The sequence below is a fragment of the Mastacembelus armatus genome, chromosome 9 (genome assembly GCF_900324485.2).
Source record: "Mastacembelus armatus chromosome 9, fMasArm1.2, whole genome shotgun sequence".
In the NCBI taxonomy this organism is placed as follows: Eukaryota; Metazoa; Chordata; class Actinopteri; order Synbranchiformes; family Mastacembelidae; genus Mastacembelus; species Mastacembelus armatus.
In genome coordinates this window covers 17,981,702-18,004,070 of record NC_046641.1, presented here as the reverse complement: position 1 = coordinate 18,004,070, position 22,369 = coordinate 17,981,702, and the positions used below count along the sequence as shown (strand labels likewise).

The 22,369-nt window shown below is 39.6% G+C and overlaps 1 protein-coding gene across 1 annotated transcript in view; it reads left to right on the top strand.

The window, feature by feature from the left end:
* Positions 1–22,369, top strand: part of adamts3 (ADAM metallopeptidase with thrombospondin type 1 motif, 3) — a 98,121-nt gene that overhangs the window by 5,717 nt on the left and 70,035 nt on the right. Inside the window, exon 4 of the mRNA XM_026321908.1 lies at positions 14,290–14,440. Within this exon, the coding sequence (XP_026177693.1) occupies positions 14,290–14,440 (151 nt within the window). The remainder of the gene's footprint in view (positions 1–14,289; positions 14,441–22,369) is intronic.

Here is a 22,369-nt window from a genome sequence, read left to right as displayed (position 1 = left end):
CACCAAGAGATTTTAGATCTGTGCGACTCTTGAGTTTAGCCTTTTCTACGTCAGCACTCTGCTTTTTACAGCACATTGTTCCCGGAGATATTCTTCAGGCGGGCGAACGGACATCTTTTTGTGTAGAAGTTTGTCACGGCTGAGTGGCTATCTATTGCACCCACAAACACGATGCTTTTTCCTCCCTACCTCTTCCCAACATAAAACACGAGTTCCCTTTGTCCTCCACAAAAGTCTGCAGTCCTATTCTCCTCACCGCCCCTCATAAAACACTTGAAGAGTAATTGGGGAGTGACCTGGGCCAAAATCTCCTATGGTAGCCCAACAAACCATCAGGAAAAATTTGTTTAGCCAAAACCATCAGGCTTTTAAGTTCTCTGCTCAAACCTTGAAGACTTTTTAAACACAAAGACTGAACTGTAGCTTTTATTCCCTGACAGTGAGCGGATCTGTATTATTTTATCCTCTTTTATTATTCACAGCTAAAGAGATTCAAGCAACAGTGAATTTATCCTGCTAATGAGATCTGTCTATTACATGCAGTCAGATATTGCTTAAGTGTACTTGATTCCATAAGAAAACAATCGGTGTGCTACTCCACACTCTATATTGAATTTCTGTCAAACTGCAGTGTGTTTGTTTTCCCCCAAAACCGATTCAGGCCTCTCTTAGCTTGTCAAGCTTGCCGTGCGATGTAAGCACAGAGGTGTGTGTCCTGGCAGGATGTCAGCGATGAACAATGCAGCTGCAGAGAAATTTAATAAGGTGACCCGAGAAAAGTGATGCAAAAAGACAAAACACAAGCAGTTTAAAATACATCTTCACCAATTTGACATCACAAGCTGCAGCAAATTAGCTCATTTTAGCATGCTGATATGCTGAGCTAAGATGGTAAACACGATCAACATTACACCTGCCATACATCAAGTTACCTTAGTCATGGATCTGTTAACTTGGCTGTGAACTATTTGTCTTGTTATTAATGCTGCAGAGCAGCAGAGGAGTATGAGCTACGTGTATTTGTTATAACATCTTTTTGGTCTTCAACTCAATACTTGATGATTAAATCATATGGCAGTATAAATTTTAATTGACTGCAGCTCTCAGTGCTCCATACTGTACAACGCTTGTTAAACCAGTCCCTTTGGGGCCTCTTAGCAGTGACACATGGATGTGATGATGGTTAACGAGAGCAGCCTGAGGACTTAATTCTCACAGAATGACCTAAAGGTGCTCTGCAGGGCTGCACTTTATTTTGTCCACATTACAACACGTTTAACAAAGCATCACATGTACAGAGAGATTCTCACAGGCTGGTGTGAGAGTGTGAGGTTTTGACAGTGTTGCACAAACTGAAGCAAGTGTGTGATATTCACCTTTTTTTGAGGTGGTGGGAGGAGATTTTCAGGAAAAATGTGCTGATTTCCCAGGCAAATTGAAACTTTTTAACAGTAATAATGATAAATTATACAGCAAAGCAGTGGATAAAGTGCTTTTTAGACCCCACAGTAAATCTATGAATAGTATTTTTTGAGGTTGAATGTGTAAAAACTGTTTTAAAGTGGGGCTAGAATATATAAAGGGGCATCAGTTCAGAACAGAGGTGGCTGAAATGGTAAATGAGCCTTTTCCTCAAGCAGATAAGCTTCCTGGTAAGGGGTCTTAGCTCCTCCTTTCAGAATTATTAATTTGTTCAGTAACTAGTTTAAAGTGATTGAGCTGAGAAAATCACATTAAATTGAATATTTAAATTGAATTTTCCTTTTACTTTCAAAAACATGTTCTTGATTGCCTGTTTCCTGCCTGTGTGATTTTCATACTGTACTGAAACAAATCGTTGTTGTAAAGCAAAATGTCATTTTGTTTGATCTTTTCTGAAGGAAACAGCAGCAGTGTCTCTTTGTAAAGTGTTGAATGTTGTGTGTGACACTGGTACTGACAAGCGCATGTCTTGAACAAAGATAACGACAGTCTGACCTTTAAGTCGCTGCAGGAGTCTCCTATTTCCTTTGATTGGAGTAGGAGGAAGCAATTCATCACTTTGGTAGATTCAGTCTCTTCAAAAATTCCTGCTTGAGACATTAATGGTTGAACCTCATGATAGATTCAGGCCTGCGAGGGGCCACACAGGATGTCTTGCTTTGTAAATACTGTAGTGAAGACACCACCAGCCATCAAAGGTCATTCACTTTCCCCACTGGAGGATTAATTTAAGAAGACTGCTGCACAGCACTTTATGTGCTTTTATCATGGCTGAAAATCTTAATTAGATTTTAGTTGTTTTTTTTTTTAAATGTCAGCTATTTACATCTTAAATGCTGTTTTTTTTTTTTTTTTAAACTGGCATCATAGGTCTCTGCCTCATACTGTGGTCAGAATCTTGGTTGTCCTTTTCCCCCATTTCTGAGCGATTGCCCACCTTGATTTTTTTTTTTTTTGCTTTTTCTTCCAATTTTTTTTCTCTTCACTTGCTAAACCGAGCACTTATTGTACTGTAAACGGTTACAATCAGTGTTACAATTGGAAATTTTAACAAAAATTTTTCTGCAAAAAAAATCTTTCTGCATTTTTTTGAAGCTACAGAAACAAAAAGTGTATTATTTTACAACATACTGTAGTACTATACTATTCTAGATATACTAAACTATACTCTGCACCTTTGCTGTTTGGACTCGTGGCTTCTCTAATGCAGATGATCACATTTTCTTGCAACCTAAATGCAAAGCATGCAGGGCTGCATAACTGGAGATCAAAGACCCACCAACCCTGTGGTTGCCAATGAAAGAGCCTGTGGCTGAGGGCCAGTGGTCTTTGATCTCAAGTGGTAGCCTTAGCCCTCACTAGGTGTGTGTTTTACTGTTTCTTAATTATAGCCAGGCTGCTGTCTGGAAGTCTTTATTGCAGCATGCAGGCAGCCTCACTGCTAAATGCTCAAACTACTTATGAGGCAGATACTTCCTGTGCTTCAGCAGCGTGGGGGTGAAGCATGGGTGATCTTTGTTGATCATGTAGGAGACAGCCCTCTTGTTGTCAGAGAAACCAGGGTTTCTTCATAGAAGCCAATGAGCTCTGTTTTCTGCCTCTTTTAGTCTCATGTGTGAAGCAAGAATGAATCTGTGAGGGTCTCAGCAGTGATCATGTACAAATATGGTGCAAAGCAGCGTCTGCCACTGTATTTAGCCCCTTTATTTATCCAAACCTGACTGATTCCCAACTCAGATTTCCATTTGCAAACTGTAATTTTGAGCAGTTGTTTTGCAAGTGAAAACCAATAGTAACTCAAAGCATGAGCCTTCCTGTTCTCAGTTGGCAGTTGGATACAACAGTCAATAAATCTGTGGAGATACAATAGCAGCTGGAACAGCCTCTGAAATGACCAACACCTCTGTGAAACAGTTTTAATCAAAACTGAACATTATTACATTGATTCATGGAGAGTTTGAGGCAGGATTGCTGTATTAGACTGCTTAAGGTTTATTTTGGTGTACCTAATAAGCTGCCATTTGGTGCCTTCATTTCACAGATCCAGGTGCCACTTAGCCTTTGCATGATCTGCCACCATTAAAATAATGATACTAGTGATGGAAAATATGAGTCTTAGTTTGGTAGAAGAAAATCATCTCCTCAGTAACTATTTTTATTATTGATTCATCTGTTATGTCATTTTTTAAAACCAAAACAACTAAAGAAACACTCTGATTGCAACTTCCTAAAGGATTTGTTGCTTTTTGTTGCTTCATCTTATCTGATGGATGGATTAAACAAGATGCTACCTTGTCGTTTGAGAAATGAGTTTTCAAAAAGCTTTGGTGAAACATTAAAAACAAACTTTCCAAATGTTGCAAAATCTTCTCTGTGGCCTTTGAATGATCTCCGAGACATTATTAGCATGGAAAGGTTGTTGCATGGTGCTTCGGTCTGTGCTGAAATAAAGACTTGAGTTCAGTGATTCTGCCCAGCAGTGGTCTGTCTTGTTTGTGAAGCTTCTTTCCCACTGAGAAACACTACAGCCTTGTGTGGTTCAGAAACTCTCTTTGACGCACTTATATATATTTTAAGGCTAATTTGTGGACCTTGTATAAGGATCAATCAGACCGATAAATATCCAGAGCGTAACCATCTTATGTATTCTTCATCTGAATGTGAAGTTCAAGATCAGAAAATCTTTAAGACATGAATTGTCTTTGGAGATTTTTCATGGCCTGCATGAAGGCATTTCTTCTGTTTACAGGCTGTAATAACAGTGTTTTATCCTTGAAACACACCTGGTCTGTATGTTTTTGTGAAAGGACAGTAGTTACAATAGTAGTAGTAGTAGTTACAAGTACACTATGTCCAACACAATCAGAAGGAGGAGGAGGGACTGTGCTGGGGCTGGGTTAGGTTATGTCAGTCTTGCAGCATATAGTTTTGAAATCCATTTGAGCAATCAGCCTGTCAGGAGGGCGTCTATACCATATCATCCTCCTCCTCTGCCCTCAGCATAACTCTTCATTTCATGTCTGACATCTCCAAAAGGGAAACTTCTCATGTCTGATGCATTTTTGGACTGAAGGACTAGAGGCCTGTGCTTTGTCCAGCTACACAGAGCAGTGAAGATGATTAAGGAAATTAATAATCTGCTTCTAACACAGATTTGTGTTGACTGACTCCCTCACACTGTTATTAATGAAATGTAGCCCGAGGCCTTAGTAACATTGAAACATTTAGGTTTTCACCCATAGGCTAGATTTTAGTTTGTTGGTCTTGGCTGACTTGCAGATCAGGAGTAACTGTAAAACTTGTTTCATGTCTCACGTCTTTAAGTTTTAATGTAATCAGTTTTTCTCAAATTGCATTCAAGTCACCTACTCAGCTGTCTGTCTGTTTTTAGCCGCTGTAGCTGCACAGCTTTCAGGATGGCAGTCTGGCACTGCTGTGCCTGATGGATGACCATGAAATGTTTTACAGACATCCATGATTCCCAGTGGATGAATCATTATGACTTTGGCAATCCCTGCTGCACTTTTCCTTTAGAACCACCATGACGTTGACGTTTGTGGTTTTGAGTGAAATATCTCTTTTGAAAATTAGATGGATTACTATAACATTTGATAAAGAAATGTTTCTTAGTGTATAGTGCAATGAGCAATTGTTTGCATGTTAACATAAAAATTAGTATGATGAACATTGCAGACACTATACCTGCTAAGCACCAGCATATTAGTTAGTTAGTAATTAAGCACTGCTGTAGCAAAATAGAGCTTCACAGAGCATCTGTGGCTGTGAGCCTGTAGTCCTGCTTGTCTTGCTGTAGTTTGCTCCTTTCTGAATTAGATTTCTCTGGAACTGAGGTGAGAAACCTTAAAATGGCTGTATTTTTATGTTCGGGATGAAGAGAAGCTGTGCAGATCTTTCAGTAAGGTGTGAGAGTGATAACACTAATGCTTCTCTCCCTGCAGATGTTATACAAAGTACTATACAGGCTGTACTTTCTGAAGCTCTACAAGAAGCATTACAAAACACCACCAGTTGAAGGAAGGCTGGGATGTCAGCTGTATTTAACACTAGAACTTCTCTCCACAAACTCTTTACCTGTCTATAGTATGAAAACACACAGCAGTTACCAGACTTTAAGGATAAAGTACGTCTGTGTACCATGAAGTACCAGCTTTTATTTCAGCTTGACAAACAAACTGTTAGCTGCCCGGAAATGCCTCAAGCAACCATGAAATACTGCTTAGCCTCACTCATTTGTTTCCATGAAGCAGGACAGCTGGAACAAAAAAACCTCCACTTACCCTGTGTTGCATAAAGGAGGATATTTTTTTCAGCCGGCCTTGGCAGATGGGCCAACCGCTCTGCTGACAGATGCAGACAGACAGGGAGAGCTGACTGCTGATATTAACCTTTACATCACCAGCGGCTCTGCAAAACCTGGCCATCTCTTTATGTGTGTCATGTTGCATAATTGCTTCTGCCAGCCAAAGTGGTGAGGCACAGTGTCTGTGGTGTGTGAGACTCCCGAGTGTGAACACACTGCAGGCCCGATGGGTAAGTAAGTTAGAGTGTCCTGTCAGAGCTAAAGCCTGACTGTTGGAAGACCGAACTCTCCGAACCACTCTCCTGCTCGTTCTCTGTCAGCACCCAAACTCCTCCGGCACTTCTCGCCTCAGAGGAGACGTTTACAATGCTGAGATTCATGAAGAGACCAAACGAGTAAACAAGAGGTTCTAATGTTCTACTAAGAGCTATATGTTCAGTTGCCTTAACTTTTAGCCTCTGAGGCAAAAAAATAGCATTTTGGATGTGCACAGCCCTTGACATATCTGGAGCGGCTGTGAAGAGGGGGAAAAGAAAAGAAAATATCCTTTTTGATTAGAAAAAGAAAGTGATCCAGTTCCCCTTAGCCTTGAAACGTAGTTGGACACAAGAGTTGTATTCACTAATAGTTGTTAATGTTCCTTGTTGACTTAGCCTGGGCTTGTTGCAGAGGCTTGACCCCAGAGCTGTTTGGGTATATGGTTTGAGGTACAGGAGGGGAGGCACACCAAGATATGCAAAGCCAAGCTATTTCTCCTCAGTAGCCGACGGTTCGGTTCAGTGTGTGCTGGCAATGTGCTTTTATTGATATTTATGTGTTTAAACATTTATAATCGTGACCTATTTAAACCTAAGAGGAGCCCACATTTTCTGTTGTCGTTTCAGACAGACATTAGGAGCCATTCAGCAGCGTTTTATTTTAAGTCAAGCTGGACTCCTCTCAGCCTCCTCTTAGGTCTCTCTAAATGTTTGCTGTAAGTTTGATGGAGCAGCACAAAAGACAGGGTGATAGTAAATTCTTCTATTGTCTGTTTCACATGTCTACCAAAGAGTCTCCTTAATTTCATTACCTGTAAACTTGTTGTTGTTGCCTCTCTACTGCTAATCTATGCTTAAATACATGAATTTCAGGCACAAATATGTGAAGTAAATGACATTTTTTGAATGTACACAGAAGTGGATTTGTAGTCATGTTAATTTTACTACATATCAGAGTTTTTTGGTAAATACCTGTTGCTTATTGTTCAGCATTCTCAAATAGTTTCTACTTCTCCTCCAAGGGATTGAAGACTGTCAGCACCACGCCCCTGCAAATTATAAGAATTCAACTTGTGTATTTTTCCCCCTAAAGTTTCTTTAAAGGCTTGGGATGAAAATGGCAAGTAATGATGACGAAGGTTTGGTCACATTTTTGAAAGCAAACACACCTTTGAACAACACAGAGGGTGAAAGGTGGCAGTGTCCTGGCTGAATCCAGACCTTTTTTCAACAGCGCTGTACCTCAACTTTTTTTTTTTTTTTTTTTTTTAAACGAAAGCACGTTCATACCAACCTCCTTAAGAAGTTTAGACTGAAAGAGACTGTTTTTTGAAAAACTAGAGCCCTTCAGCTGAATCCCATATGTTTTTTTTGGCAGGCACGTGCTGTCTGCTTGGCCAGGGCTGATGTTGGGGATATTAAACTGATGGAACACAGGACTGTTGAATCCTTTTTTGAGGGTTGTGTTTAGGTACCAACTGGTTGAGACACCTGCTGTTGTCTCCTCTGATACTGGGTTGGGAAAAAAATGTGCCATTGTAAACCAGTGGGATCCTCATTTAAAATTTTACGTGATGTGAAATTGGGTTTTAAAGCCACTTGATGCACTTCATTTTTACACTGGATATGGGACTGTTGCCAGATAATCATCCACAAGGAATTTATTTTACAGACTTGCCCTCCTGGAAACATAATTTCCAGCAGAAGATGTTTTCCTGATGATTTTGTTTAGGAATGAGATTCCTGGATGATCATTATTAAGCAGTATGGAGGAGGGAGAAGAGATGTGTGAATTCATGCAGATCAACTTGCCTGAACTTGACCTTGGTTATATTGAACAGGCTCAATTAAATCTATTTTTTTCTTTGTACTTTTTGAAATATAGTTTTCATTAAAGATGCACATTTTTGCAGCCTTGAAGCCACATTGACCTTATCTTTGTGGGTTCCTATCACTTTAGGGCTAATGCTTCTTTTATCCTCCAATGAAAGTGGAAGATCATTGAACAAGCATTTTCACTGTAACCCTGTAACCACTCCAGCTGCATGTACGTAATTCCACAGAAAATTTCTTGTTTTAGTTTTGAAGGTCTTGACGAGATAAAATTAATCAGTACTCCAATAAAGAACGTCCTCACCTTTATTGCAGCACTGTGTCTGGGCCCCGGCCCCACCTTGAAAACCAGTGTCGTAGTTTTTTGAAAGTTTAGTCACTGATGCTTTCACGTCATTATATGGTTCTATAGCCCCTGTAGCTCAATATAACTATATCTATGTTATAACTATGTTTAAAACATGTGCTGCCTTTGCATTAGAGGTTTCCATTTCTTTTGTAAAAATGTGTTATTATCAAAGTCTATTACAAGGCACTGTAGGCTGTGCCAGAGACCAGATCATAGATGCCAATCAGTAATTATTGAGCAACTGGTCCCAGTACTGAGCTTCAGCCAGTTGAGGTGGCTGAAGTTAGGGTGAAGCCTTTCATCATAGTGACTGTGCTGAACTGCGTCATTGATTAAACAGCAGAAATATGACAAAGAGAGGACAGTGCTCAGTGGGAAGCTGTGCTAGGCCAACATGCAGCGGGACATGAATACTGAATTGCTTTTAAAAACATAAGGGATTTTATTACCTTGATAATAGCTCATATAAATTCACTGAAGCACACAGTAAATATGATCAGTTTTATTACAAGGTTTGTTTTCCCAAGATTTCAGCCTGACCTTTACCATAAACCGGTGGGAGATCGTTACCGTCGTCTCTCTTCAGACATGATCTCTGACTGTGAAGGTGAACAGCTTCCTACTGTAGATCTAACTATGGCCTTCCTGCTGATGCATTGATATTTTCTCTGAAGATTTTAGACAGAGAGAAATGTGATGATAACCTCTGACCGGGTTCTTAGAAGCAAAGTTGAAAACGCTCATCATGCAATAAATAAATAAAATCTAATAAATCAAAGAAATGTGATATAGTTGGAAGCTTCAAAAAATTGCTACTACTGTTTCCATGATCAATCGTAATGTTTGATTTAGATGAAAAGTCCTTAAGGGGCTCAGCTTGCAAGGACCTTGAGTTTTTTATGGTCAGTCACTTGTCTGTTTAGTCTAAAAGGTTTTCCATTTCATGGTCTGACTGAAAATATTTTTTTATGTAATTTCCAGCTACAGTTTTTTAGCCTGTCCTATCCAGAAATTAGTTTTTCTGAGGTTTAGACCAAAGGAGAGAGGCATTGTGTCAATTTCCAGCTTTCGACTTCACTTTAAAACCATCATCAGGAGCAGATAAGGTGCCAGGAAATTAAATAAATTGTGGCTGTGTCAGCTAAATCAGTTATGCTAATGATATCACTGCTTTAAACCCCCTAGCACAGCACAATAACACCCAAGATCAGCTTCCTGCTCATGAGATGGAGGTTCATCATTTTTTCTCTGGTTAGATTATTCACATGATTATTTCCAGTGAGTCAGGAAGGTCTCTTACTGACATATAATTACATTATCACTCAAGGTAAAATAATTCAGTGGGGATGTCCTTCATTATTCTGTGAGTAAAAGAAATCCGCTATATAAAACTGCCTCTACAATCTTCTTTAACTTATTTACAAATTGTTCCTGCTGTAGAGTGTGAGAAAATGCTATACAGTAGAGAAATGCTCCAACAGGCCACTGTGGCCCACACCAAAATTATTCAATAAAAACATCATTATTATTGATGGATGGTGCAAGGTCACTGTGACCATGCAATGTCTGCTGCCACTGCTCCAATCAGTCCACTACTGCAGATGAGATGTAACAGAATATCATAATTGAATTTCTCCAAGTCTGTGCTTTGTATTATTTGGCCCCTAAGTCTCAATTTTGGCCTTGAGTTTCTTTCGGCCTTCTTCAGGCGTAGAATTTATTTGTTTGTCAGTTATCTGCTCCAACTCTGGTCCAGGCTTATTAACTAATGCAGTGATAGCTGGGAAGTTTGGTGCAGACGTTCATGGTCACCAGTGGACGAATCCTAAAAACTTTGCTGATCCCTTGACTTTTCCTCTAGTGCCACCATTGGAAAATGCTGAAGTTGATAATTGCATTTCATTTTATGTGAGGTGTTAGTAATACAAATCCAGCAGGATGAATTTGATTAGCCAATGCATAATCAAATTCAACCATTAGTCAGTTTAGTTGATTAACAGAAATTGTTTTACTAGTTTTCAGTAAAGGATTCATTGTTTTCTCTGTGCTTTTCTAACTGTGCACTGGATATCCTTTGGTTGTGGACTGTTGGTCCAACAAAACAAGAGATCTGAAAACACCTTGAGACCATTTCCTTTAGTGGAAATTTTATTTGGCATTAATTTACCTTTCCTAAATACACAACCCCCTTACCGTGTTACAGCATGTTACCTCTTCTCTGCTTTAAATACAAACTAAAAATGAATCTCTGAATAGCTGACTACTGTGTTTTTCATCGCTCCACTCATCGTCAGACCCTTTGGCCTAGTGAACACAGATTACTGAAAAGCCCTGAGACAAGGATTTTTGTTTTTTTAAGATGTAATGAGCATGTTTTTTGTTTGATATAGACTTCTTTGGGTTTAGTGGGGGTTGATCTGATAGACTTTTTTTTTTTTTCTGGTCTCATAATTTTTTTATTCCATCACTGAAATGTTTACTTGATAACAAGGTTTAGAAACTGTAGACACAGCCATTTGTGGCTGTATTGATTAGAGCTTTGGTGTGTTGACCTAGTTTTCATCTGCAAAAGTTGCATTAGAAAATATTGTTTTAGATAAAAACAGCATCATTAAGTGAAAGTGCAGTTAGTGCTAGTTGCCTTTCTCATAGATAGATGTTTGATATCTCCTGTGGGGCAGCTTTGATCAGTGTTAAAATGTCAGCTCTCAATCTCATTGAGGTCACTCCCACATGATGTTGGTGTTTAAGGCTGTGTCTGGGTTGCTTCAACATCTTAACAAAAAGGAGGTGTTTTCAATTTCTACAGTTGTTCATAAGATGGTCAGAATTAGACACCGCTGGGCAAAATCACAACTTTTTTCCAATGATCCATCTATCACTTCATTTGCAGTCCCCAAATCCAACCTTTACCTGGACAGGAATTGAATAGGCCTGCACTTTAATTTATGGTGTGTGTCAGAAAAGATATAAAGATCTACAATTTTTCATTTTGACAGAGATGCTTAGGAAAGACTCATCTAAAATTGAAGCATGACCTGTTGAAGATGTGTCTCCAGGTTTTTTTTATTGGCATCTGATCCCATTAACTGCAGAGCCATTCGACTCTTTTCTTGGAGAGAGAGAGGAATTGTGAATCCAGTCACTGTCATCATACCAGTCTTAAGGTGAATTAACCCAAGGAGTCAGTCAGGGTGGGAGCTGAGCTCAGAGTAAATAAAAAAACACACAGCAGTAACTGTGTGGATATAGCTGTAATGCTGTGAGCAATTCAGTCTGGATCATCTGCTGATCTCTGAACACTAGTGCATAATTCAAATTGGTAATTGGTACATTATTAAGTGAACTGCATTACAGTCTGACAATGCTCACATACAGAATATTTATAATCTCTGTCTGTGGGTGATGCCTGCAGGTGTAAGATAAATGCACACAATAAATCCAGAAGGGAACTGAGGCTGCAAATATTTTTATAAGGCCACAGCAAAACTGATTATTACAATGTCTCCTTTATATAAATATGTGTGTATATATATATATGCATATTATTCTGATGTAGCAGTTAAATATTTAAAATCAAGAACTTCTGGAGTTTTAAAAAATTTCTCTCTGCAGGAGAAGCTGTAATCTTTCGTCAACGCTCTTCATCTCTCCTAGTCTGTGTTCTCCTCTAGCTCATTCATCCTTGTCAACAATAACTTCTAGCATCTTCACAGCTGACTAACGCAGATTTCATTTGACTACGAACAGAACATCCTGTTGAAAATTGTCCCTAGGATTTAGTTTTTATTTCAGTGTGTATCTACATCCTCTCTGCTCGTAGTTTACTGCCAACATACATTCAGGTCTTTGTTCTGCATGGACAATGTGTGGTTGGTCATAGAAACCTGTAAGTCTGTTTTTCAATAGAGCCAGGTGGAGGCATGTATAGATGGGCTGCAAAAAAGACTGTAGTGCATAATTCAAGACAGATTGGAAATGAATCTTTTATATGTTAAAAAATTGGTTGGGATCTGTGATTCAGATTTAGTCTAACATGCCTGAAATTACAAACTGTTGCATTCAAACTCTAAAACACGAGAAAGAAGAACACAAACGGGTGAAAGAAGAAGCAGAGTTATCGGTCGTGAGCTAGGCCTGCACATTAAATACTGCAGGAAAAAAAAAAAAAAGACATGACTTACTACATCCCTTAATTTCACAAGATTTCAGTAACTGACAGCTGGTGGCGTAAACACACCAAGGCAGCAGTACACCACACAGATATGGGAAAGGTGTATACAGTTACTTCAGTACCAATTTGGCCATTCAGTCATGAGTAAATAATGTGCATTTTCACACCATTTTAGTCCCAAGTACCAACAGTTTTATTGCATTTTAGATTTGTTGTCATTTAGGTTTGTTTGTTAGATTTAATGAGAAATTATACCAAGTGACAGGTGGCAGGACTACTGGCAATTCAAATAACCCACTTTGAATGTGACACGCCCATCTCATAACCTGTTGAGAATATTTGGTAAGGATGAGTTGTCCATTCACAATAGCACAGCATTATGGCTGCACTGTGAATTCAAAAGCTGCTGTGTTTTGGGGTGACCATGTTCCTCTGCTGCAGAATGAACAGGTCATGTACTGTAGATATCAAACCTGAACCTGAGGTTTGTAATGATTTTATTTTACTGGCAAACTTTCCATCTATGTGCAGCAAGCCTCAGGACATGAATATTCTGCCAGTGTGTTTATTGTTGGCAGCAGTGAGACTCAGTCACACAGCATTAAAGGTACATGTAAACTAAATAGGAACTTAAATTGAAGTGTAGCTGGTGGTGCATGTAAATATGAGGAGGAGAGACGGAGTGTTTGGTTGATCTGGGACTGTGGGAGTTGGAAATGAGTTCAGTGTGTTTGTTGATTGCACAGCTCCATATGTGCACAGTCCAACAGTGTCAGTGAAGAGGCCAGAGCGAGGTAAGGCCTGTGAGGTGCAGCAGTGGAGCTGGACCGAGCGACCGAGAGCTGGAACGAATTCCTCTGTAGCTCTGTGAGAGGTGGCTCTGTCTGCGCACAGGTGCAGAGTAACAGCATTTCTTCCTGCCAAGACAACTCTGTAATGGATGAATATGATTAAATTATTAGTGCTCCTTCTTGCTCACAGTGTTTGTGGCAAGTGTTTGGAGCAGATCAGACATTTTTAGGTTTTACATTTGTGTCCTCAGGTAATCACAACATTACCCAGGGCCGAGGCTTTATTAGCATTCTGAATTACACTTTTGACAGCTCTGAAGGACACGTTTGTAATATTTGTGCAGGAATAGATGGTTTAGAGAAGTGTATTTCCTTCAACTACATGAAGTGTTTTGATACATTTTTATCTTGTCTTCATCCTTTAATACATCGTTTGGATTTGAAGAGTTGCACATTGTGTGTTTTTATTGAGTTAGCTGAACTGTGACCCTTTAAATCAATGATAAATGTCAGGCATGACCGGCTTCTTATTGGAGGAAATCAAAAGGTAGCAGAAGCCATCACAAAGCAATTGTGCACCAATGTGTCACTAATGATGTGGAGCTTTCTGATCACCACCTGTCAGGTAACAAGCTGATGATTGTAAACAGATAAAAAGTTGCAGGAACAGAACAACAAGAACAGTGTTAACAGAACAGCACGTAGCAATATTACACAGCTTCTCTTGTATAAATGAGCAAATGTTCCATTTAATAATTGCCATTGTAATGTCATACATTTTTGTCTGTCTGGTTAGATTTTCAAGACCCTTGCTTTGAAATTTAGATGTTATTAAAGGAAAAATCATTAAGAAAATGCTATTACATCTTAAATCAAAATAACTTGACATCTGTTGGTGCCTGTTATATATGGGAGGGAATTGAGAGCTCAAATGCCTCACTTTTTGCAACGTCAACGTATGCTGTTTGCTTCTTTTCCCAGAATTGATCATGTCTAGTCTTTAGTGTCATAACAGAAGCAGATTGACTTGCTGTGTGATTAGCATGGTGCCACATGCTCACTGATCCGGTGCTGTGCTGCAGGCTGGGATGATCCGCACTGACTCAGATGAGTACTTCATCGAGCCGCTGGAGAGAGGCACCCAGGAGCTGGAGGACCAGGGAAGGGTCCACGTCATTTACCGCAGGTCGGCTCTGCTGCAGGCCCCCTCCGACATCTCTGTGGACTACCAAGGTAGGAGACTCAACCAGAGGGGCTATTGCTAATTATACAGGCAGTTATACTGTTTTGCTACTTGTGATCAGTTTGTAACGGGTCATTCCCTTTTGCCGGGGAGTGTTTTCAGGATTCTTTATCCACCGATCCATCCACACACAGAAAGACTCACAAACATTCACATTCACACTTCTGGGAAGTTTCGAGCCACCATGTGTTTGGACTGTGGGAGGAGATTGGAGTATGTAGATAAAACCAATGCTGGTATGGGGAGAAGATGCAAACTCCACACAGAAAGGCCCGAGGTTTGGTCAAAGGTGTTCACTGTTGACACATTTCATTGTGCTATAGATTTAATCTTAAATTAATAAAATTGGCCAACAATTAATACTTAGCAATACAACCGATACAATGTTTATTTTAAAAAACTGAAATCTCCCTTATTTACAAATACAAAACTACGTTTTTTTCCTAATACACCTTCTCTCACCGTATCATGGCACTTGGGGTTAGGTGGACGACTGACCAAAATCAATATCTTTTCTTTGTAATATCTTTTGTTTATCATCACAGTGGGGTTCACATATTAGATGAATATTTCAGTAAATGAAAGGCATTTTAAATAGCATTGCTTTTAATTAGAGACTACAGGCATCCAAAAGGTGGCATCAACAAAACTGTGGTGGAAACAAACATCAGGGGGCACAAACACAGAGCAACAGTTACGTTTTGTTTGGATTATTAATGGAGAAGGTCGGCAGAGATCACAGCAGACTGTTGGTATGTGTGCAGCTTTGTGTTGTATGTACTGTAAACGGAAGAACTGATAGGCCACAGTCAGTAAACTGCAACTGAGAGAAGCTTTCCATCCTTTTCAGTCACAGATCAGTCAATTAGTGTGAAGTGAAATTTACATATATGGTCACTTCTTCATGTCCACATGGGACTCCATTATCTAAACCTGTCAACCTACAACATTAACAGACAACATCACCCTGTGTGTTTAAAATAGATTTTCAAGTTGAAATTGACAGTGTTGTTGTTGATTGTCCTTCTATTTGGCATGGAGCGCAACTATTTACCGATGTCACACAGAGTTTAGTTTAAAATGCTTCCTACTGGACACTGGGATAGATGAAGCAGATCAGCTTCTTGGTACAGTGGCTGCACTCCATGTGCCCACGGTGCTGTGCCACCTGGTACATAGCAGAAAGGAGGAAACCTGCTTAAATGACACGCTGACAGGTGACTGTTGTTACGTAAATCAAACAGCAGCAGGTAGGTCAGATGCTGTGATAAACTTTAATTTTGTCTCATCACAGATTTTAAACACTGCCAGTGACAGAGCAGTGCCCCCATCATTTGGAAAAATCCAAGTGAAATATGTATTAATCAGGCTGCATTTGTCAAAGTGTTGTTGGTGACAGTGGTATTTTATGCACATGCCATACAGAGCTGTCAGTTCAAGTTTGCATTTGACAAGTGGCATGTGCCAGTTTGTGTACCAAATGTAAATGGAGTGGAAGCCATGCTTGTGTGACTCAAACTGTGCTGGTCTGTCCTGGCCAGATTTTGGAGCACACCCAGTTGCATGTCTGAAGAAGTATGGAGCGCAGAAGTTGCACATTGCCTTACACTTGTAGGGCCGTCTGTACAGGCAAACACTAATTTAAAAGCAATTTATATGAATGTGTGCCCAGTTTCTTGGTTGAATTCAGCAACACGGGGATGTAGTCTTGATTTGTTTTCTTTCTATTTTGCAGTGACTGCTGAGGCTCAGTGGAATCATACTATTTAGAGCAATTTGCAAATGCCAAACTGATGTGAAAAATGTGATTTCTCATAAAACTTGAGTACACTGCTGTTGGTGCCTTAATCCTGATACCACCACTGTGTCCCTGAAGCCAATAGTAGTAATGGACTCTCATGGTTATCAATCAAGGACATTTCTATGTATTTATATTTGAAGAGAAAATGAGTAGTTTAGATTTAAATTTACAATAAGTAAACACCATAGCTGACAGGAGAGTGAAAATGTTGGTGGAAGACAGTTTAAGCATTTTTTTGTCTGGTTTTCTGCTTCTGATTTTTTAGAAATATTGAAACAGTGACATGAAGCAATATGGTTCATTCGAATTTCATTCTTTACTGACTGCATGTCCAGACTGAGGAAATGTCTTTGTGTCAGCATCACAAGCCAAAACCTGTTTCAGTGCCACCTGTTGCCACCACATGTGAAGTTTCCAGAGGCGCTTTACCTTCACTGGGATATTAAATTAGATTTTATATCAAACAATCTGGCAAGTAAACAACAAAGCACAGACAGTAATAAAGAGTCAACATCAATTCTCTAGGTGCTGTAGCAGATTATTTGCACCGTACAGCCCAGCCATCATCCTGTTTGATTCCTCGCCATGCTCATTTTGGTGTTGATTGGATTTCATACGTTGAACCAATCCAGCCTCTGTCATGTCCTGTGACTGGATGATTGTAAGATTGATTTTTCCAGACTCACTCCAGGTGATGGCAGATGGAATCTGTCCCTTCTCTTAACAGTCTCTGCCCGAGAAAGGCGTGAAAAATTACCCAAACAGGTGTTAAAGGGCACTTTTCTCAGAGTATCTAAACCTTAAGTTATTTTTCTTATGGTTACATATAGTCAATATGATAATGATACCAGATATTTAGTGCTGTAATATTAACCACAATAAACAGATCACACACACCAGAGAGACTCTTGCCCAAACTCTGAGTTTTACATCTGAATTTGTTAGATAAACACATTTGTACAGAATGAACTTAATATTGACAAGGCAGCACTGTGTTTGTGTGTTTACTATAATGGGATGCTGATGCTTAATATCAGTAATATTGAATAGTTTCTGTGAACAGGACTGGCCTTCCTGCAGGCAGTGTCAGAGAAAACAACATACATTGTGACTGGGTTTCTCAGAAACAGAGAGGGGAGGCTTGGAAAGTGTTACAGCTCTGTATGATCCACTTGATCTCAGCAGATTGTGTTGTTAAGGTGCTGTGTTTATTTCAGCACCTCTGGTTTCCTGTTGAGGCCTGAGAGTTACACTGTGAGCAGGGATACTGAGGGAACTGCTCCTCTGTGGTAATTTGCTTCGCGGTCATGAGGTGAGACAAAGTCTGTCTGAGCTTTCTTTAACTTACACTTAGACAGTAGCTGGCCAAAAGAATGTAGGGCACATAAATAAAATATACCACATATGATAAAGTATTTGAATGTTCAGGTTCTCTTACTGGCTTTTGTGGAGATTCTCTGGAGTTGCATTGCAGCAAAACCTTTTCAAAGTGGAAGAAAATGTGCTGGAAACCATCCGCTGCATCCACAGACTGGCCTCAATCAAATAAAGGAAAGGAAAGTTTATTCACCACACTGTGGTGTCAAATCATCCAGAATTAAAGCTATTTGAAAAAAAAAACTATCTCATTACAAGATCTACTGTTCGTTGCTCTGGAGTAGATTCAGGTTGCACAGTTGTCATGAATGTTCAAATAGTCTTTTTTTCTGAGCCCTTCATGGACTTACATCACCTTAAAAAGATTAATGGTTAGTTCTTCCCCTGCTGTGTTCAAGAATGAGTTTTCAGTGCCAACATGTTTATAAAATCTTAAACCGTTGTGCGGTAACTTCGTATTTGAAAAAACTCACAGATTTAGGAAACTGGTTTTCCTGGGTTTATTTTAATAGATTTACTGTGGTACCTGATGCTACCAATCCAAACAGATTTTTTTTTCAGTTGGTGTTCCATTTCATGACAAAAGTGTTGGATTGGGTTGAAGTCAGGGATCTCTGCAGGACAGTGAAATTCTTTGGCACCAAACTGGGAAAGCCATCTCTTTATGGTTTTGTGCAAGAGGGCTATAATGCTGCAGAACTGGAGAAGGATGCCCACATACTTTCAGCCATGTGTTTTCCCCTTCAGCTGATGGTGAGAAATCCTTCCCAACCTTTGATAAGGTCACCTCCACTGTGGGAATTCTGCCTATTGCAGCCTCACCTATAACAAAAGATTATCCTGCCATTTATGGAACAAGATTCTGAACAAATAATTTTCAACGTCTTTGCTTAATATCTCAGTTTTAACAATCAGTTAGCAGAAATGAGATTCGGCTGACACTCCTACAAGTTAAATAGCTGTGAGCATTTTATCTGTTTTTCTATAAAACAAATTTCTGTGCTATGAGATGCCAAGGAAAGCAAACACCAGCCAGAGGATTACACATGCAAAGGTGTTAATAATCATCCAAAGCCTTGTTTCTTTACAGAGCTCCACTGTATCAACAGTTTGATTCATGGAAGTGAACATGTTTGAAAGTTACCAAACCTCTTCGAAGTGACTTTCTGTCCTGTATTTTCACAATCAAATGCTTACTTCATCTTATGCCTATGATATTATTATCTCCTGGACTGCAGCAGTTCCCTGATAGTGTGGGAATATTAAGGATGTTCTCTCAACAGTCGCTCCCTGTTATAAGCTTTTAGCAGAATCACTTCATGTCATACCCAGACAGTGTTTAGTTTTAATTTAAAGGATCATTTAGGGCGCTCACTTTGCACCTGTCGTCTTCATGTTCTAAGACCAAGAAAATTGATTTTGATTTGTTTTTAATGCAAAAAAAATTAAGAAAAAATCAGAAATAAGTTTTGATAATAAAGACCTTAACCTTATTAACAAATAGCTCCAGTCTCAAATATGGCCATATACGTAAGACACATCTGTGAGTATCTACATAAATATAAAGTCAGAAATACAGCTGTTTATTTGCAAAGTGGTAAAGTATATTAAAGTGTGAGATTAGAGCTTAAACTAGAGTGCATCAGTGAACACAGCATCAGACATATTAATTTGAGTATTTTCTTCCTATCATAATAAAACGCTGTGGGTGGGAGCTAACCATGCACTCTGAATACTTTAATTAGCATATTAGAATTTCTGATGAAATCAGAGCATAAAAAGAAACTGTACAACATTATCCTGTTAATTGAACTCAGACAAGCCTCCTGCTTGCTTCTCCTTGTGCTCCAGAACCAGTGACAGCTGATCACTGGAGTTTGTTCTGCTCTTACTGGGAGCTGTGGTCCAGAAAAACAGCAAATGGGAACAATAGAAAAATGGAAACAGCACATATACACAGGACCAATCATGCTGACAGATGGTTGTGCGCATGTGAGATCTGAGGGAAATAAGAATTAGTGTGAGAGCAAATGTCTACAGTCCACATTGGATATGTAAGATCTGATCATCTGTCAACTGGCCTGATGTCCAGATGAGGGATTCACCTTCTGTGGCACTTGGATATTAGGTTTTATTTTCACATGGTAAGGAAAATAGAGTGAAAGACAAGTGAAATGCCTTGTGCTTGGGGGCGTACCGATGATTCTCACAACCTGGTGGAGCTTAAGGAACATAAGCTGAGCTCTGAGAGAGACAGAGGGAAGAAAAAGCCAGAAAGATCTTTACAGTAAAGAAAAATGGTGATTTATATTTGTCACACAGCTGTATTAGACAGAGTGGGGGTTGGCTGAATATAGAAGAATTTGGGGAGCTGGCAGGAATGAAAAACATTCAAAGGAGGAATAGACAAAAAAGCATCTTTAGTGTGTAATCCTGCTAGAATTTGCCTGAAAATGTGTACGGGGGGGTGAGTAAACACCAAAACTCACTGAGTGCAGTTGGCAATAGAGATCCATTTGCAGTAAGACATTTGCATTGCTGCCAAGCTGCTTACTGCTGTAATTATTAATCTAATCACTATCACATCCGACAGCTCACAAGTGCAGCTGGAACAGAGACAAATCTCTATACTCTTTAGTGCCGATTAAATGCATAACCACCTGATTTCTTCTATTACACATACACATCACTGCACAGTCCAGCAGGTTGGAAAATACATGCAGAGCACAGCTGTTAGGTCATTGATTTTAAGGTTGACTCAGGTAATTGCTTCATATAGGACTGTTGGGTTCATCTTGAATTGTGGTTAGTCTGGGCAGAGGGAAAGGAATGACTTAAGCTGCTCAGTGAATACGTGCAATGCAAAGTGGAGCACCTCAAAACACGAGCATGTGTGCTCAGCAAAACTCAGCTGGATGAAAAGGTTTTTGCAAGGTGCCTGTGTGCCTGGCTTTTGCTTTATGCTGTTGTGTGGAGGTTGAACATTCACTGGCGTGTCCTTTTTCCCTATTCACTTCGAATGCAGATACTGTACTCTATTGTGAGAGGATCAGCAGTCAGGCGTTTTTCCTCTCCGGCCTCAGGATCCTTTGATTTTTAGCAGACAAAGCTCCACGAAAGCTTCCAGAGGTCTGCGTCAAAGCAGTGAAAGTCAGTGAAAAATGAATGCTGTTTGACCATCTGTTTCCAGGTGAAGCAAGTGGAGCTTGTGTTTCATTATTTCTGAGGAGCATTTTCTGTCTGCCAGAGAGAAAGCGAGAACTGAAACATTTTGTCACTTGCAGATGGCACTCTGTGGTATGTAACCAGAAGAACAGTCACAAGATAGAGGGGTGGTTATAGCTGCCAAGTGTGAGGGTCAGCAGTTACACTACTGAGACCAAATTACACAGTGTGTAGGAGCAGTTGATTGTATTTTTTTAATTGCCTTTGAGCCAAGCCTGTCACCTCCAGCTGCTTTAGTGGAGCTGCAGTGCTCATTAGTAGGTGACAGTTTCTTTCAGATCAGTCAGTGTGTTTGTTAGAGCCTAATGCAACTTTCCCGTCATGTGGGATTTACCATAATTACCAATTTCCAACTTGTAAAAAACTTGGTGTAAAAACACCAAACTTCAATTTATAGATCCTAGTGCACCAGTCACAACTATTGTAAGCAGAAAGCTGGATAACTTCGGTCCTCTAGATCCACTGCTACAGATGCTGGCAGCACAGGCTCTCATTTTTATCTCTGTGGTAACATCAAATTGGCACTCTCTAACACACCTGAGTGAGCAAACATGCATGTCAGCCAGAGGCTTTAATGATGCAGATGTAGTCTTTTATAACCCTCACACACCCAACTCAGCCCTCATAGAATGACTGCTCGTCTTTAGAGGACTTAATGCTATTCATAAGTGCTATAATCACCTTCATTGTTGTTAAAATTGTCTGAGTGAAGGTTCCCCAATGAAGCACAGAGGCATGGTGGCAGCTTTCAGTTGTACTTTAACCCTCAGGAGAGCTGATTTAAAAAAAAAAAAAAAAATCATGCTAAAATAATTTTCAATCTTCAAAATTAATAATAAGATACTTTTCCAAATCCGATTTTATGTTTTTTGCTACAGTGTGTTGACGCAATATGTCAAAGTCAAGAAATAAATGCCAGGTGATTTAGGTGATGCACTGAAGAATACAGATAAGAAACATTGGCGTGGAAAACAGTTTTATTGTGGTATATAAAGCTTAATTAAAAGCATTGAAACCATCACCAGGAACAGGCAGAAGTGAAAACAGGAAGCAACAGGTAATAAATTCCAGGTTTGCCGGCCGATTGTGCAGTGACATCACTACATCAGATGATGTCACAGGCCTGCACAGCTGGTGAGGCTCAGCGGCAACAACACACATTTACAAACAATGTTCACAACATTGTGGGAACCACTTCAGTTCAGAGACAACAGGTGGTGGAGGTGTTGCAGCTGGAGAGCTGACATTTGCCACAGTTGATTAATTTCTCTTGAGTTTTCTAGCTGTGTTCTGTTTGTTTTGGTTCAGTTGTGCTCAGATGAGCTTCAGTCTCCAAAACTGTAGCACGCCATGTGTTTGATATTGTATTAAAAATCAATCAGCCAGTTTGGCAAATAAATGCTGTGTATGGGATGATCTAGTGAATTTTGACCTAACTATCTCAACAGTTTGTTTAGTTCTTGCCCAGACTTTAACGCTGCATGAAATGAAAGGAGTATGTGATCTGACTAACTGT